The sequence below is a fragment of the Larus michahellis genome, chromosome 10, assembly GCF_964199755.1.
Source record: "Larus michahellis chromosome 10, bLarMic1.1, whole genome shotgun sequence".
Taxonomy (NCBI): domain Eukaryota; kingdom Metazoa; phylum Chordata; class Aves; order Charadriiformes; family Laridae; genus Larus; species Larus michahellis.
The window spans coordinates 17,726,808-17,745,047 of NC_133905.1; the positions used below are offsets into that span (position 1 = coordinate 17,726,808).

At 38.0% G+C, this 18,240-nt stretch overlaps 1 protein-coding gene across 2 annotated transcripts in view; it reads left to right on the forward strand.

Moving 5' to 3' along the window:
* NISCH (nischarin) overlaps positions 1 to 16,901 on the forward strand; it is a 32,728-nt gene extending 15,827 nt beyond the window's left edge. The window contains exons 8-21 of one of the 2 annotated variants that reach the window (XR_012589281.1): positions 508 to 660; positions 1,927 to 1,995; positions 2,437 to 2,622; positions 2,827 to 2,955; positions 3,393 to 3,506; positions 4,330 to 4,446; positions 7,979 to 8,100; positions 8,990 to 9,045; positions 9,551 to 10,864; positions 11,279 to 11,453; positions 12,593 to 12,746; positions 13,330 to 13,458; positions 14,139 to 14,300; positions 15,502 to 16,901. Coding sequence is in view for 1 of the 2 variants with exons in the window: in XM_074602296.1 (XP_074458397.1) it covers positions 508 to 660; positions 1,927 to 1,995; positions 2,437 to 2,622; positions 2,827 to 2,955; positions 3,393 to 3,506; positions 4,330 to 4,438; positions 7,979 to 8,100; positions 8,990 to 9,045; positions 9,551 to 10,864; positions 11,279 to 11,453; positions 12,593 to 12,746; positions 13,330 to 13,458; positions 14,139 to 14,300; positions 15,502 to 16,130 (3,501 nt within the window). In the remaining variant the exon portion in view is untranslated. The remainder of the gene's footprint in view (positions 1 to 507; positions 661 to 1,926; positions 1,996 to 2,436; positions 2,623 to 2,826; positions 2,956 to 3,392; positions 3,507 to 4,329; positions 4,447 to 7,978; positions 8,101 to 8,989; positions 9,046 to 9,550; positions 10,865 to 11,278; positions 11,454 to 12,592; positions 12,747 to 13,329; positions 13,459 to 14,138; positions 14,301 to 15,501) is intronic. The other variant, XM_074602296.1, reaches the window with a different exon arrangement.
* Positions 16,902 to 18,240: the final 1,339 nt, after the last annotated feature.

Sequence of the window (18,240 nt, forward strand, 5' to 3'; positions counted from 1 at the left end):
GGAAATATCCATTTGGAGTCCATGTCCTTTTCTGTACTGCCTGTTGCAGGTTCTGCTTTTAGAACCATGGAACTGAAAGGGTTTGCTAAGCTTTCAGAATCTTAGCTTTAAGTGGAGAAGTGTTTACATGTGTCCCTTCACAGGGACATTTCTGATGCTTTTATTGGAATGTATGCTTCTGGTATTCATCCAGAACTGGATGTGTATGTCTTATTCTTTTCTCTGGGCTTTGATTTGGCAAGGGATGTCTAGTAGGGTAATTTTCACAGTCTCTCTGTTGTTCTACCACATTCTCCAATTTGGATTGGCTGCAAGTGTTGGAACGCCCTCCCTATAGATCTAAAATAATTCTGACCCACTCAGCTCACATTAAGACATACAACTTAAATCTGGGTGATCATAAAGCTTAAAGATCTCCCTTACATAACGTTGTTTGGATTGTTTTCAAAACTATTAGCTTTTACTGAAGACATGAGCATGATATTTTAGTGTGCTTGTCTTAAATAGGAAATCCTAGTGCCTGAGGCCTCTGAGTTTGACCAGTGGGAGCCAGAGGGTGCAAGTTCGAGTTGTCCAGTGACAGCAGTTATCCCAACATGGAGAACTTTAACAACTTTGGATATGAGTCACAATAGCATCTCTCAAATTGATGATTCAGTGGTAAGAAATATTTTTTCATTTGTGAAAAAAGTATGATTGATCTTCTGTAGCACATTACACAGCAGGAATTTTGTATTTGCTTTATATATCTTTTTTTTCTGAAAGATTTTAGTCTGCACTTTTTTTATGTTGATTAGCTACCCAAGTTAATGTTTAGGAGAATTTTTTTTTCCTTTTACTACTTTGGTATTTTCCTTGCTAAAGGAGAAAAGTTTGTCATTCTGTGCTCTGTAAGCAACACTTCCATGAATACGGACTTTTTGAAATATGCTTTACTGTTTGCATAGTCCTTAGGCCACTTACAAAGGTTTTTTTAAAAAATAACAAAACATATCTTGGGCTCAACTTTGGAGTGTTATCAAGGCTGAAACTTCCTGCATATTGAAAAACCTGTGGTTTGCTGGCAGCCTTCTTGACATCAAAACAGCATGAAGAGCATGGAAACAAAATTTGGAGTATTTTGCCAGTACCTTAGAATTAAATTTTGTAAATCAGTTATTAAAAAAAATAATTAACATTCATCACAAGGACATGTGTCAAATACTAATGTAATTTTTTGCTTTAACTACTCTTGTGAAGCAGGAAATAGTTATGTCTGTAGAGATCATGGACTTGGATCACAGTTTTCTTGTTAAGGATTTTCTTGTCATGTAGATTTGAGTTCTTCAGGTCTGAGTCCAGGCCTAAACTACAAGGCAAATCATTGGTGAGATTACAGTCAAAATATAGCAGATGCAAATACATTGGTGTCAAAATTCAGCATCAAATTCAAGGTTTGAGTCTTCCAAAAATAAAACGCTTTCTGTGTTAAAGTGCATTTTTGAGAGGTTTGTGTGACCTTGTAATGCTTGGCTAGTATAATCAAATACTATAATCAAAACACAGAAACAAATCATTGATCTTCTGGTTTTTGGTACCATTGTCTTTATCCAGGTTTCTGTGTAACATAGATATGCTTGTTGGATAAGATGGAAACATCTATTAATGATCTTAATCTACAGTTAATGGGGCTAAACTGGGAGCAGCTTCAGTGAGAAACCAGGTTTCAAATCAAAACTTAACCCTACTCCTCAGAGTAAGAGCAAGATTCAACTCTCTTGTTGCACTAGGTGATATGGAATGCTTTAATACCAAAAGCTGAGAGGAGAGACTGTGCATTGGATGATACCTTTGCTTTGCTCGTTGATTAGCTGTTAGTGAAGGAAGTATGGACTGATTTAAAAGCTAAAATGCATTCAATGCATACATTTTTTTCTCCTCTTCTAGAAATTAATTCCGAAGATTGAATTCCTGGATTTGAGTCACAATGGGGTGTCTCTGGTAGAAAATTTACAGGTAAATGATGCTTTCGAAGGTGACTTTTTTTTTTAGAACACAGATTTTATTGCGTCAGAAGTTTGTTGCTTATCTTCCTCATGGAAGCCCAAATAGCTTATCCTTCATAACAGCAAGTACTCTTTTAACAGTGCATTTCTTACTTGCTCTGGATATTTTAATTTCTTTGCCAATATCGACATATAACAGCTAGTTCTTAACTAAATTAATTCACTGCCAGCTGTTATCTGTGTGTTTGTAAAAATGCAGTTGAGGAAGTTCCCTTTCTACAAGCTTGAACCCATGTAATGAATAATTTCATGTCATGTTTTTCATGCTAGGCAGTGTCCAGCATGAAAACACAGTTGCACAAAAAAAATGAGCAAGCCATAATACAATGTCTTTGATATTGCTCAATTTTAATTAATTGGTGTATGATGTGGATTTTCTCTGCTTTTGTAGCATCTCTACAACCTTGTTCACCTGGACTTATCCTACAACAAGCTTACATCACTAGAAGGTGTTCACACAAAACTGGGAAACATCAAAACTCTGAATTTAGCAGGAAATCAGCTGGAAAGGCTGTGTGGTCTTAACAAACTGTACTCATTAGTCAACTTGGATCTGAGCAACAACAAAATAGAACAGGTAACTTGATTTTCAGTGTCAAATTCAATTGTGCTTCAGATCACAGGCAACTTCTTTTAGTGGGTGAAACTGCAAATAAATAAAAGTGGAGGTATATAATTGTATTGTCATTGTATGTATGTAATTTATGCAAGAAATGCTCTGTCTGTATGCTCATTTTCATTTAGCCAATCTGTATTCATCCTTTTATTCAAAAACTTTCAGATTGATGAAGTGAAAAATATAGGAAACCTGCCATGCTTAGAAAAGGTGGTTTTATCCAGCAATCCATTGAGCATCATCCCTGATTACCGGACCAAAGTACTTGCTCAGTTTGGGGACAGGGCCTCAGAGGTAAGCCACAGTGCACTTCTTCCTTTGAAACTCGCATTTGAAAAAATCTTTTTCAAAGCCTGGGTGAGGAAAATAGTGTGAATGTTCTAAAAACCTGATGAGTTTTTAGTTTGCGTTGGAGAAGGTCTGTAGAGAATGAAACCATGTTAACATTATTCAACTATGCTTCTGGATCTAAATTAAAGTTTACCATGTCTTCAGGGGGTAACAGTATGTTAATACTGAAACACAGTTGTGCTGGAAGGGTGTTAAGCTTCCCAAGCATTTCTGAGTTTGCATTAAATTTGTATCATGTTAGAGCAAGGTCTAATGTGATAATGGTTACAAAGATGCACATGGTTTGCATTAAGCTAATTTTTTATTATTACATTAATAAAAATAAGTTGCAGAGCTGCCTGTTTTCAATATTTTTAGATGTTTTAACTTTCTTTTTTTAGGTCTGTTTGGATAATATTGGTACCACAGAAAAGGAACTAGACACTGTGGAAGTGCTAAAAGCTATTCAAAAAGCAAAGGAGGTGAAATACAAGCTGAGCAACTCTGATAAGAAGGTGAGTCTGGTGCTGTGAGAGGAGTAGAATGTGCTGTGTGCAAAAAAAAAGCTTACAAATACTTCCACAAGTATTCTAAGCAGAATTCATTAAACTTTCCTTGGCATTAAAGTTTTTACGCTTTCTTTGTGCTTTAATGTGGTGCGAACTTTTAACGTTGCTTCTTTTTCCTAATTAGTTTTCAGTGTAACTTCAGTAATTGTCAGACTCCCTTTTTATGTTGGCTTGGGAGAGAGGAAACGGGAGGAAAAGATAAAATGACTTAATGGTGTACACAATGAATATGCAGTTGACCTTAACAACCATATTTTACATCTTATACAAGTACTGCAGAGGTGTGACTTTACCGCTTGTGTTGCGGAGTACTGAAATGACTTTCACAAACTTTCTTCTTGTGGGTGTTTAGCAGTGGAAAAGAATCAGAAATCTGAATGCTCCTTGCCTTCTCTTACGTGTATCTGTGTGCCGTGTAGTTGGTTAGTCTTGCTTTGGTAATAAACTTACTATCAGAACCTGTTCTGTCCCTACAGTGTAGAAATCCTGTTTTCATTTTTTTGTGGCTGTGAAACTTGCTGCTAGTTTTGTGCATACAGTGATTAGTCAGTGATCAGAATGACTTCTGTAAATGAATACTTAGTGGAATTTCACTTAGAGTGAAAGTAGAAACTTTGGACGATCCCACCCACCCCTGCAAAAAAAAAGCTGGCACTATCTTTCCTTTTACTAAAACTGAGAAAGCTTGTGTAGACTTATTTTAGTTCAGGATCTAATGTGTCCTATGTATTTAGTTTTTTCTTTAATCACTGCATACTTTCTTTATTAGATCAGTGAGGACTCCAGGCTCACTGCCGCCAGCTCCAAATCAAACTGTTCTTCTCTTACTGTTCGTCCTTCCTCTCCCTCTCTGCCTCGTCCTGTCAGCTCCAGCCAAGGTAATCATGTATGTATCGTGCTGCTGGGCTGAGCCTCTTGGTTCTGCTTTTCTAAGCTGCATTGATATACATGAATATTATGTGCATGGATAATAGGGCATATCAAGACAAAGCAGTAAGATCTGGTGGTATTGGCTTAGAAAGTGGAAGTTGTATGTGAATCAGCAAAACTGACCTGTTGTTCACCGTAGCGTTAATTAATTGTAGTGGAAGTTTGGGTACAGGACTACTTTTACTGCATCATCCTGCAGAAATCACCAGCAGAGGACTATGTATCTTTTCTTAGTTTAGACACATGCCTTATGGAAAACCATGGCATGTAGAGACACGTTTTGCAATTACTTTTCTGCCTGTTCTTGGTCTGCAAAATGTGGGGTCAAGCAGCATCTGTTCCATTTTTACTCTTTTGCAAGAGCTGCATTTCCATCAAACCAAAAGGAAGATAGAAAAAGGAGAGGAGTAAAAGGCAGTTGTGGGATTAGTGTTCTGTCTGAGTCTGTGATTTCTGCACACCTGTTGTGCTCTACAGCACCTGCTAACCTTACCTGAAAATTACTTTTACTGTGTGTCTGAAATAAGCATGCTTGTTGCATTAGGAATATATAAGAATGGCTTATCTTTCATCTTTTGTGGGAGAGCCCGTAAGACTGACTTACAGGAATACTCATTTGTGACTGAGAAGAGATGAAGATGCTCTTTTTTTCTGCTTTGAAAACTTAAAGTGCAGTAGGTCATGAATAGTGAGAGAAGGCTTTATAACCAATTAAAAGAGGAGGGATTATATTCTCAATAATTTCGGGTGGAATACATTACTCTTAATAAATTGGTGGACGGAGGAGAATAACATGCCTGAAAAGCTTGATCTTTGTAAAAAGTCCGTTGCTGTGATTTCTGCAAAATCAATAGAGGTGTCTTAGTTCACTCTATAAAAATGAAATTGTTCTGACAGTGTTTGATTAAAGGACAGGCAAGTTACAGACTTAGTTGCTGTTTATGTACTTCATTTGCCTTTGTAGCCCTTCTAGTTGGCTTTTCATCTGCAGATAAAATGCCAGTTTTTCCAAAATGAAGTCAATGCTTGCTTTAAAGTATTAAGCATTTAAGGTATGAGATTGAGACAGTTTGTCTATATAACAACCTGCATCTTTATACAGGACTAGGTGTAAAAATGCATGCCAGCAATCACTGTGACTGTTTAAAAGTTATTTGTCACTAGTCTTTTTCTATTACAGTAAATGTTTTGAAGCAAATGAGTCTTGGGAGGAAAAATATATCTAGATCTTTCTTTCTGAAGTACTTGGGAGTTTTATAGAATTATAGAATAGTTTGTGTTGGAAGGGGACCTTTAAAGGTCATCTAATCCAACCCCCCTGCAATGAGCAGGGACAACTAGACCAGGTTGCTCAGAGCCCCAGCCAACCTGAATGTAAATGTTTCCAGGGATGGGACATCTACCACCTCTCTGGGCAACCTATACCAGTGTTTCACCACCCTCGTTGTAAAAAAAAAAAAAAAAAATCCTTCCTTTATATCTACTCCAAATCTACCCTCTTTCACTTTAAAACCATTACCCCTTGTTCTGTTGCAACAGGCCCTCTTAAAAAGTTTGTCCCTATCTTTCTTATAAGTTCCTTTTAAGTACTGGAAGGCCGCAATGAGGTCTCCCTCAAGCCTTCTCTTCTCCAGGCTGAACAACCCCAACTCTCTCAGCCTCTCCTCATAGGAGAGGTGCTCCGGCCCTCTCAGCCATTTTCTGTGGCCTCCTCTGGACCCACTCCAACAGGTCCATGTCTTTCCTGTGCTGAGAGCTCCAGAGCTGAACACAGTACTCCAGGTGGGGTCTCACCAGAGCAGAGTAGAGGGGCAGAATCACCTCCCTCAGCTGCTGGCCATGCTTCTTTTGTTGCAGCCCAGGATATGGTTGGCTTTCTGGGCTGCGAGGGCATATTGTTGGCTCATGTCCAGCTTTTCATCCACCAGTACCCCCAAGTCCTTCTCAGGGCTGCTCTCAATCCCTTCATCCCCCAGCCTATATTGATATTGGGGGTTGCCCTGACCCAGGTGCAGGACCCTGCACTTGGCCTTGTTGAACCTCATGAGGCTCACATGGGCCCACTTCTCAAGCTTGTCCAGGTCCATCTGGATGGCATCTTGTCCCTTATAGAAAGACTGGTATAAGAGTCAAGGTTTATTTACTTCAGTCCTTTTTCACAAGGTTCCTTTAGTAGAGTCTTGGGGAAGGCTTTTGTAAATAGTAGGAAAATTAGTACTAGGGCAGACTATTTTTCAGGTTTAACAATAGAAATTGATTATTTGCTACATATCTGTCTATCAGAGATTGATTTCAAAATACTGATTTTGAGAAATATATTTTTAAAAATGGAATTAGCTAGGTAGTTAGTTTCACTGTTAGACCTTAAATCATGAATAATGGAATTAATTTCCTGATATGCTATTTCTATGAATTGTTTTCTCTGCAGTTTTTCTGGACACCATCTGTTTCCGTAACATATTATTCATATTAAGTGTCACTGGCAAATGGCTTATGGAAAAAGATTAAATATTTATATAGGAAACAGAAAGATAAAAATAATGCTGTCATGGTCTGTTTTTCCTGTCAATTTGAGTTTCCTTCTTGCTAACACAGTATTTTGTTCAAGTAGTAAATACCTCTTGTGTTTCCTCTGACTATGAGATGGTTTGATGTAATCTACTAAACTTTATCATCAATCCAGAAAGGTACATGCAGGAGTTTCTGTGCTCAAGCCAGAAGCGTATCCACACTGTAATTCTGTTGTTCATTTGTGCATTTATATACTTGAGCTCCCTGGCTGGCTCAGTGGTAATGCTGAAAATTGATTTGCTCTGTTGCATCAGTGCGATGCTGTGAAATATCAAAGAGGCAAAAAGTCAAATGTCCCTGAGAATGTTGGTTTATATCCACTCGTGATAAGTTTTTACTGCTGATTCAGCTTTGAACCCTTCAAAAAGATTCTGAATAAGGTGAGATAATTGTCTTGAATGGTATTTGAGGGACCAGACCTTCTGAGTCTGGTTAAAGGTTTTACACAGATATTATACTACTTCACTTGAAGACTACAGAAATTTGAGAGAATGCTACAAAGCTTACAAAGAGTGCTCTGCTGTATTTTTTCCAGACTGGCAATGTTTTGGTAAAAGTAAGGGTTAGTATTAACAAAACTGACTAGTTATGTTCAAATTAAACCATGTGATGTTAAAATTAAATCATGTGAAGAACTCTTACACCAGATGTTGAGATTTAAATTGTTAGCTTGAAAAATGAGCTTAAATGGCCTTTAGTGCAACTTTCAGTGCTGTTAAAGGTACTTCAGTAATCAGGCTAAAATTCTGCCTGCTTTTGTTTTGTCCTGGCTATTATGTGTAGATACCCTTTAGCTTTAATGATTTATGATCAGATCTTGGTTATACCATTTTAAATCCACTTGTTTGGCAGATACTATTAGACATTCATTTAGGTTTTGCTTCAGTGATTTTAAGAGCTGTTTATATTTGTTCTAGAAATAATTTGTGAAGAAACAGTCCTAGCCAGCAGTTTTTTGCAATCCAGTGGTTCGACTCCTACAGACCATACAGTTCCCCAGAGATGCTTTGAAATACCACACTCCAGATGTAAAAATCAGGTAATTGCCATCCTTCTGTCTATTTTATGGTATTTTTAAGTGGTTTTGCAAGCTTATTTCTGATATTAGATGTCTGTTGCGATAGTAATCCATAGCAAAGTTTTTTTGATTCTCAGAGCTATTGTAAGGGAGAAGGAGGTAGCCCCAAGTTTGAGTGAAGCGGTTGGTCTGCCTTGTAAATTAAATGCAAAATTTAAGTTTACTAGAGTTACAGAGAATTGTTGTCACTATGTCATGACTTTGAGAAGTTTTCCCAGTATTAGTATCACATCATTTGATATCCACTTAGATACTGAGTGTAAGACTTCTGTCTTACCTTATTACAATATCAGTTTTTGAAAAGCGGTTCTCTTGCTAGTAGAGTGGAAGAACCTTCTCCCTGTCAATAAGTAATGGGCTTAATTTGTCTCCTTCAAACTCCTGCTGCTTGATAACTTCTGTACTGTGATTTCATTTGTTGTGTTGGAAACACTCTTCATATGTATGGCTTCAAGGAATGAGATGGCAAGACTTGGGGGAATCTCTTCCTTTGCTACCAGTGTAGTTGGTCTTTGTCAAGTTCCTCTACCTTTTTGGCTCACTTTACTTCAGTAAAAATTTGTAGTGTGCTGAAATGTCCATGGGTCACAGGTTGGATCTGTTCTCAAGTCAGCAGCAGTTTCTTCTTTTCCTGCATTAATAGACTGCTCAACCTAAAGTAAACAGATAGTGTTTCAGGATCCTTAAAGGATAGCTGTTCAGCTGCTCAGGAGTACAACAGTCAGGACTTCGCAGTCAGTTGACTAGTTTTAAAAAGCAGCTGCCAACATTAACTTTGCTTTTCATGTATGCTGAAGTCTGACAGCAGCTGTAAGTAGTTGACGGCTTCCTGATGTTTTCTTCTCCTTAGGCACCTGTGCCTCTACTGGATTCATGCAAAAAGTATGGAAGTGGTCATCATATGTGGTAAGCTAGATATACAAGTTCTGGTTTAAATCCTCATTAGCTTTTGGGTAGTAACAGTGGATGCTGCCTTTTTAAACCTGGCCTTTAAGCAGTACAGTCTCTTTGTATGCTGCCTCTGTTCAGTTGTTTTTTTGAACCAAAATCAGTTTCATGGTGTGAAGTGTTTTTAACCTTTGAACCCTGGAATGCAGTTGGTAGTTTCAAAACCAGCAGTAGCTGTATTGTAAAGTCGTTTAATGCACAGTGACCTGCTTATTGGGGTTGGGAAGTGGAAGATGAGTTAAACATTTTAGGTTTTACTTTCTATAGCATTACATGCTACCAGCCTTTAAAATCAATAGCTGTGTGTGCACTATGAAGATGTTTTACAAAATTACAATGACTTAAGTGTAGTAACAATAGTAAACCTCAAACTTCTGAGAAGCAGCACCATGAATTGTAGGTAGCTACGTCTGATTTTTAAATTCAGTTTTGTACTTACTGTGGCTTGTTTTCTCTTTTGAAGTTTGAATCGTTCAGAAGAACACTGTGTGGTGCCTGACCCCTGTAACACCATCATCTTGCCTTTTAATTGTATGTCATACACTGCCACAAACCAAGATTTTATCCAGCACCTTTCTGCCTTGATAGTGCAGACTGTGCAGAGATCGCCCCCCTCCTTTACAGAGAATAAAGGAAGCCCTCCCGGTGATTCCAGAACCACAGACAAAGAAGATGGATATTTTGAAATGGGACTTAATGAAGGAGAGCAGACTTTTGAGTTCAGCACTCCTTCAGATACTCAGTCATCTGGCAACATAGCAGTCGAGAGTGTTGACATAGTCAAAATTCTCTGGAGTTTTTCTATTCACATTCATAACGGACTCAGGCAGTTTGCTTCCTGTTTGGTTTTGACTGATGACATGCTAGCTGTGTTTGAGATTCCTCATCAGGAATTGAGAGGAAATTGCCAGCACATCTCTTCTGCCTTGAAATTAACGCTGTGTTTTCCATATACTGATCTAACAGAATTTGGCTTTCTCCTGCCAGAAATCTGTTTAACCCTGAAGCTGAAAAACAGTGAAAACTACTTGTTTATTGTTTCAGACTCCCAGAATCTTCAAGACTTTTATTCTTGTTTACACGCGTGTTGCTCTCAACACTACACATCAGTGTTACCAAGCTCCACATTGTACTGTGGAAAAGCAAACCTCCAAGAGTTTCTCTGTCAGCTTATGGAATTGAATTGCATTTCAGCAGAAGATGTTGAAATAAAAGGTTGTTTCCCAACCTATCTTGTTTGTGGGAATAAAACCAGTGTTCAGAAAATCTTGCATCCACCAGAGTCAGCTGGCAATAACAAAGAACGGTCAAAAAATGTTTTGTGTTCTGCACTTTATTCTTCAGTGTATAAATCTTCTGACCAGGGTCCCTGTGTGGTTCATCCGTGTTGGATATTTCTGACACCCCAGTATTTGTACATAGTAAAGGTGGATTTCAGTTTACTGCCAGGTAAATGGGTAGGCACAGAAGACTTGGAAAGTGTATTTAAGCTGAATAGGATTCCGTTAGCATCACTTGTGTTGCATCCAACTCATGGTTCCACCCAGCAGAAGGGTTCATTTTCGGATGGGCACGTGTTGGAGTTGCTCGTTGGATACAGAATTGTTACAGCAGTGTTTGTTCTACCTCATGAGAAATTCCACTTCCTAAGAATCTACGGTCTTTTAAGGACACTCCTGCAGGATGTTAAGACTATTATTATTTTCAAAGCTGCAAACAAGCCAGATGCTGTAAGAAATCATGTTGTGGAGGCAAACAGACATGGTCAGTCAGCAAGGTAATAATTCCCATAAAGGTCTGTTGCATGGTGCTGAAGTGAATGTGGCCTAGCCCAGTGTGTTTACAGCTGTCATTGGTTTTGGCCTGTAGTATTGATGAACTACTTTTTCATTCTGGTAGGATGTGCGAATGGTTATCCTGGGCTGTACCTGTCTAACTTGTTTGGTTTGTTTTATGGTTGCAGCATAAAATGTATTGTGGAAGGAGACTTTCTATTTCATGTGATTACAGGCTGAGGTCGTGGCAGATTGACGGCTATGCTCAAGAGAAATCATTTGAAGTAAACTATTAAGAATAGAAGTTGTCCACCCATTCCTAATTTCTGAATGAACTATACAGTATTAATTTTTGTAGGGGAAGAGCTGTGTATTTCCTTAAATTTGATTTAATGGGTTTTCTGGATCTCTTCTAGCTTTTGCAAGCCTCATCTGACACTGTCATCTTTATATCCATCTGAATTTCTTATGCAGAAGATAACAGAAGATAACCAGATTCCTGTTCACCTTCGTGTTTCTGTGTCTCTGCAGTATGTGGCTGGGCTGAAAGGAAATGCCCTAGTTGAGTTTTTCCATGGCAACATTGCAGAGGTATTATGTCTAGCCCAGGTGTATAAAAAGATGCCATGTGGCCTTTCAGTACTATACAATATTTTTAAAAGAACTTTCCTGATCAAACTTAAGAGTTAGGCTCTGTGAAACCTGGAAGCGTTTTGGATAAAAGCCTGTTTGCATTACTCCATTTTGGCTTCCCCGCTACTGTGATTGGTATCCTGCCAGGATATACTTTGGCTTCGGGAGCCTTGATGCAAAACAGCAGAGTACATTTGTGTATCGCTTGAAGATATGATTACTCCAAGAATGTGCTCTTTTTTCTTTAAAGTAGCAAAAAGAAAGAAAATTAGTGGAGTTGGAATTATATTGTGACGATATGAGCAGATAAACCTAATTTCTGAATAACATATTTATAGTCTGTGGGGAACATGAAATTTAAAAGCACAAATCTTATCTTTAAATTCATGATGTGACTTTTTCAGTGATTAAATCATTGTGGTCTGAGTACAAATGTCAATTGAAAAGCTTATTGAGTAATAGAGACATTTTTTATTCCCTTACCTCACTTCAGATCTTTTAAGTAAGCACAAGTTATAAGTTGTACTTTTCTTTTTACACCAGGAGAAGCTGATAAAGAAAGGTCACTAATTTGAGGATTCACAGTGAGCTCATCAAGCTAGAAGCTGGGAAGATGCCTAGTTGGAAGAGTGGTTGTAGCGGCAAGCTGTGCTTCTGTCCTCTCTCTTGAGGATCTTTGAATCCAGCCCCTCAGTAGCATCTGAAGGCTCAATAGACTTTTTGAGGCTTGGGAGGCACTGCTCATCTGTTGATTAAAATTTTGCCTGCAGTGTTTGTTCTAGAAAGTCTTTGTTGTGCACTAGATGCTTTTTTCTAGAAACTAGAAAGTTTTGGTCAGAAAACAAGGAATAATTAGACCATGACAGAATTTCTTACATTAAACACAAGACATTTTCAGTAGACTGCTATTGTGTTTGCATCAAAGCTGCTGCGTTTAGCGGCTGTGAGGTGAACTTCTGCGCTTTGTCTATAGCATGTTCAGGTGCTTCAGATTTTGAAATTGTCTTTCTAGTAGTCTAAAGTTGCCACTAAGGCGATGAAACTGTCTGAAATATCAAAGTGTGCAAGTGATTTAGGAAATACAATTTGCATCTTAGGTGGAAAACGAAGAGTTGAGACATCTTATGTGGTCTTCAGTTCTGTTTTACAAGACTCCCAATGTGGAAGTGATGGCTTGTGTGCTTCTGTCAACAAAAGCTATTTACTTTCTGTTGGATGATTCTTTCATTCATGCTGATGAGCACCAGTCAGGTAAGATCGTTATTTTGATCCTTAATAAGGCTACCAAGTTAATGCATGTCTGTGTGTGTGTCTTCAGTTTAAGTACCAGTTTTCGTTGATACTCTTACTTGGACTTCCTAGTTGAGGGAGACAATGGGACTGTTTGCTCTATGCAAAGTACTTGTATGAGGCTTTTATGTTCAAAAAACAGGGTCTTGAGTCATGGCTGCTTCACAAACAGACCCTTCCGTGTGCCATTGTATCCATGCTTTTCTCAGGTGTCATTTCATATAGTCCCTAGCTGCTTCACCTGGGCAGCTGAAGGCCCTTTCATAACCAAAATGGTAAATAAAGGGTCATGAAAATCATAGTGTACATTCAATTCATGCAAGCAGTTTGTTAATGCATGTGCTGATTTAAATCTGTGATGTGACAGCTACTTCAAGAAATGCTGTTAACAAGGAGATTTGGTTGTATTTGTTGATCGAGAAATTATTAGCCAGTATTCCCACCTTCTTACTAATTTCTTCCTTCAAGTGTGATATAGGTATAATGGAAAGAAGAATCTGTTCTTTTTCTTTTTACTTTTTTCTCATATATCCTTTTCCAACAGATTTTTGGAACAAAGAAAACTCAGATTGTGAAAATAGTTCTTTCCACCTCTCTTGCTGCTTTGTGCTAAAACTTAACGACCTGCAGTCAGTAAATGTTGGCCTGTTTGACCAATACTTCCGAATTACTGGTGAGTACATCTTGTGCTTTAAGTTTTTCCAGTTCTGTTTTGTCTTTTTAGTCTTGTCTTAGATGGATTCCTGTCTTTATTTTATTAGTGAGATGGAAGAGTAAATTATTTTGTTACTACTTTTTCCTTAAAAGAAATTAAGTTACTGTAACCCTGGTGGTGCTGTACTAGTAGGCTGATAATATTGTCTTGCAGTATCTTGTAATTGAGGTAACTGGGAAGCTTATTATCGATGAATTAATTGGCCCCAAAAGTGCTCTTAAAAATTCTACTGTCTTAATGACACATAGAAAGGGAAATCTAAAGTCTTGCTGTTCTGAAGCTTTGGCTTGCAAAAAAAGAGTATGTAACAAGTTCACAAAGAAAACGGAGGGCAGTTTTTTCTGTAAGATAAATTGTGATGATAAGAAGATAAGGTTGAACTACAGCAATAGTAGAACAGTTAAATCTTAAGTATACATCACACTTTAAATCAAGAGAAATTATATTCTTTATTTTTGGTGGGATTTTTAAGGATTCTGTTTTCCAAGGATTTGGAAGCTTTCTGAATAATGATGCATGTTTTCAGGAGAAATAATCCTTGTGAGAAATCTTTTTTTGGTGACAGCTGCATGTTGGTTGGAGAAATAATAATGCCACATACAGATTTGTGAGTGGTTTACATTCTGTCTTTTCTTCAGGACACTCTGCAGATCATATAGTCACCTGCCTGACAAGAGACAGTTACAACACTCACACCTTCATACAGCAGCTTATGGCAGTTCTGTCACTGCTTGCACGCACACCTTCACCTGAACCAGTAGATAAAGACTTCTACTCTGAATTTGGGAGTAAGAACACGGGTGAGTGGTCTTCTCTACATGTTGTGAGTCATTTAGGCATCAAACTTAGAACACCATCTAAAGTGTACTGATTAAAAACTCTTTTGAGGGAAATTTATGCATCAGTTGTTTCCTATTTGATACCTTAACCAAACTCCATGACTTTATTTTATATGTGCCTTATCTGAACAAAATTGTTAAATATAAAGCCTCGCACATATGAAGTTAGTGATGGCTTCTTGAGTCCAGCAGAAACAGCACTTCCTATACAGTATTTTCAGGTGCGTACTAGTGTAGCTCCCACTGCAAGTTTCAGCCTAACCTGTAAAGACTTGTAGGTTAAAAAACAGTGTAGGGAACAAAGTCCTCACTTGCTCAAATAAAAGAATCCTGTCATTCTTGAGAATGTAGTGAAGTGAAAACTAGACTTTTTAAGGTTTGTTAGGTTCGATTCCAATATCAGGTGAAACTTTTTTGATTAGAATTCTGAAGCAAGTTGAAGGCACAAAATAAAATGGCATTTTCCTGAAGAATAGTGCTTATTGTTACTGTTACAAGGAGAAGCTGCCTAAACCCAGAAAATGCAAGGTTTTGAAAATGCAGCCAATTGATTTATGTGAAAAAAGCAGGCATGCTTCCTTCAAGCTTTGGTATGTTGTATTTCAACACTTACAGGAAGTAGGGCACTGCAGTGTCACCTCCTGCCACTCCAGAACGTAGCATGGAGTACTCATCCAGTTGGGATATAAAAGTAATTTGTGTAGAGTCATCTTTTTCTTTTTTTGTTTTAATTCCTGCTTTTTCTTTCTGCTTAGAAGCAGGGATTTTGTTTGTGTTCGGAGGTCTGATAATGCTCTCAGTGAGTTCGGGAGTGGGGAGTGGGAAGGAGGCAGAGGAGGTCAGCTGGTAGGGAGGTGGATAATCTCTGACATGAGAATCCAGCTGTATTTCCTTTAACCTCTTCTGCCATTGCCCTGAACTAGTTATGTGGTTAGAAATTTGCAGAAAACTATGTTGGTAATGCAAGAGAGACTCCAGTAGAGATCTCCAATCTAAATAAAATTATTCCAATATTGTCTACAGGTAAAGCCATATATGAATAGATACAAAACCTGAATTCTTCCAGCTGCAGTCAAATGTCAAAGGTTGTTGCTTATCCTAATGCATTAAGAAAGTATTGCGTAGTACTAAATGGAAGTATAATTATGTATGTTTCTTGCAGGGAAAATGGAGAATTATGAACTGATTCACTCTAGCAGAGTAAAATTTATTTATCCAAATGAAGAGGAAATTGGGGACCTTGCTTTTCTAGTGGCAGAGAAGATGGATGGTTTGACTAATCTTCAGTCCCTCAACATCCTTCTGTATGTGTTGGCATTTCAAGTAAATCATGTTGAAGGATCTGCCCAAAACACTAGTTCGCTTCAACCTAAAACACTTATATTAACCAGCTCTGATTTGTTCCTCTTTGATGAAGATTATATCAGTTACCCACTACCTGAATTTGCGAAGGAACCACCAAAGAGAGATAAGTATCAGCTTGTAGATGGAAGACGAATCCGGGATTTAGATAGAGTACTGATGGGTTATCAAACATATCCGCAGGCCCTTACGTTTGTGTTTGATGATGTTCAGAATCAGGATCTGATGCAGAATTTAACACTGGATCACTTTGGAGAAACCGATAGTGCCCATAAGGGAAATGCAAAACAAGAAGGCAGCAGGAGCAGAGAGATCCAGTGGTACATCTTTATCCCAAGTGCAGAAAGCAGGGAGAAATTAATTTCATTACTTGCAAGACAGTGGGAGATCTTGTGTGGTAGGGAACTGCCTTTGGAACTCACTGGGTAATTATTGCACAGCTAAGTGATTTCAGTGTCTGTTATAAGGTAAAGCACAGTGTTTAAATAGGTAGCGCCTGTCAAGTTCTGGTTTTTTTTTCAATAAGGAGCTGACCTGGACTCCCTTGCTCCCTAGTGCACTGAACATTTAATAGTACACAGAAATATTCTGAAGTGTTAACTGGGGACTGAACTTCTTGTAAATTCTATTTTTTATGCAATAGTATATAGTAAAAAAAAAAATCATGAGACATCCTGGGAAACTGTATGGAAAAATTAAGGAGTCAACACTAGATATGCTGTCGTCTAGGGCTGTTAAGGTTTCCGCTATTTTTCTGTATATATCAGTCTTGCTGTTCTATACAAATTCTAATGTGTAAATAAGGGTAAATGCTCGTGTATGTTGAAGTGCAATGTTCTTTGTATGAGAAGTATTTTGGGTATGCTGCTAATGCTTATTATTTAATGATCTTAGTTTTACATATGTTTTCATTTGGAGCCAAATGTAATTATTTGCTGCCAATCATGAATTTAGCAGTAAAATTTGAGCCGCAAGCAGGTGACGTTTTCATATGAAATTTGTTTCCTGGGCATTCTTTTTCCTTACCCTAGGATAAAGAATAATTGCCTGTTAAAGATCCACTCAGTGTCATCTTGAAAGTGGAAATACCAAACATGGGTATGTGAGCATTTTGTCAGCAAATAATGAATTTGTATCTCTGAACACAAAGTCTTTCTTTTGCCTATTTTGTCAATACAAATAAAGTGTAATTTGACAGTTTTCTTTTGGCCTTGTCTTTATTCATTTATCTTGTGTTTGCAGGATACAATATCAGCAGCACATATGTTCCTAGAGTGTATTGTAAGGTATGAAATATGCAGCAAGATGAAAGAAGAAAATAGTTTATTCTACTATAGCGGGTTTGTACTGGTCCAGAAACAGAGCTGAGTCATGGAAACTGAGGATCTGCAGCTTCTAAACACAATTTAAGGAGGATCTATTTCAAGTGCTTTTGCTTCATCAGATATTAAGGAATTGCTTTCCAAGTTGTCATCTTTAACTTGAATTAGTTTTAGTCTATCCCACGACAGTAAAATCCCTACTTGCTATTATGAAGACAAATACTGAGACTTTGAAAAATACTATTCTATGTCCACTGAGATTAAGAAGGGAAGGACTGTTTTGATACATATGTGCCAGCTGCTGTGGCTTAAAACTGATGCTCTTTAAAAACAAATAGAAAATTTTAAGTTGGAGGAGACATCTGGAGGTCTAACAGTCGAGCTCAGAACAGGACAAACTTTAAGCAGGAAGCTCAGGGCCTAGTCCAAACAAGTTCTTGAGTTTTCTCCAAGAATGTCAAGTCCACAGTGGCACTGGGAATGTGGTGGTTCCGCGGAGTATTTTTCCATGATGATGAGTTTGTCTGTGCTTTTTGGGCTCCACAAGCCAGGAATGTTGCAGTCAGTGCAAGGATGACAGACACAGGCAGCCAAAGTCAAATTGTCTTGCAGGATGCAGTGGAGTTCCCCAAGCGATGAAGGTGAGGAATATTACTTGAGCGCTGCTCTGTTTTACAGTTTAACAGAGGAAACATAGCCCTTCTCAAGCTTAGACCAAACTGAATAATTAAGGTAGGTACCGTAGACTCTTGGTGAAAACTAAACTACTCCCTGAAATCTCAAGGATACTTATGTTGTCATTAGGTAGAAAAAAACCCTGTAACTTCTAAAATAAACATCCTAGGGATAAACTAATTAAAAGCTTAGGTCTTCACTAGTTCTTTCCAAAGTAACTCTGGTAGTCACTTATTTGTAATTCTTGTAGGTAACACTTTCAAGTTGCTACAGGCTCCTCTTACAGTCTGATCTGCGAGCATTTAAGAAATTACCACATGAACAGATTATTTGATAATGGTTTAAGTGAATGCAAAGGGAATCTGTAATGAGTCCTATGGAACTGCCTAGCATTTGAGCCAACATGAATAGATGCCTCTGCTCTTATGCTAGGGATCATACTTGTTGTCTCTGGATCCTACTTCCATCTTATTTACAAGGCCTGTCCTGGGGGATGCTTTGTGCTTGAGATAGACCTGAGTTCTGTTTCTAAGCATCCTTTG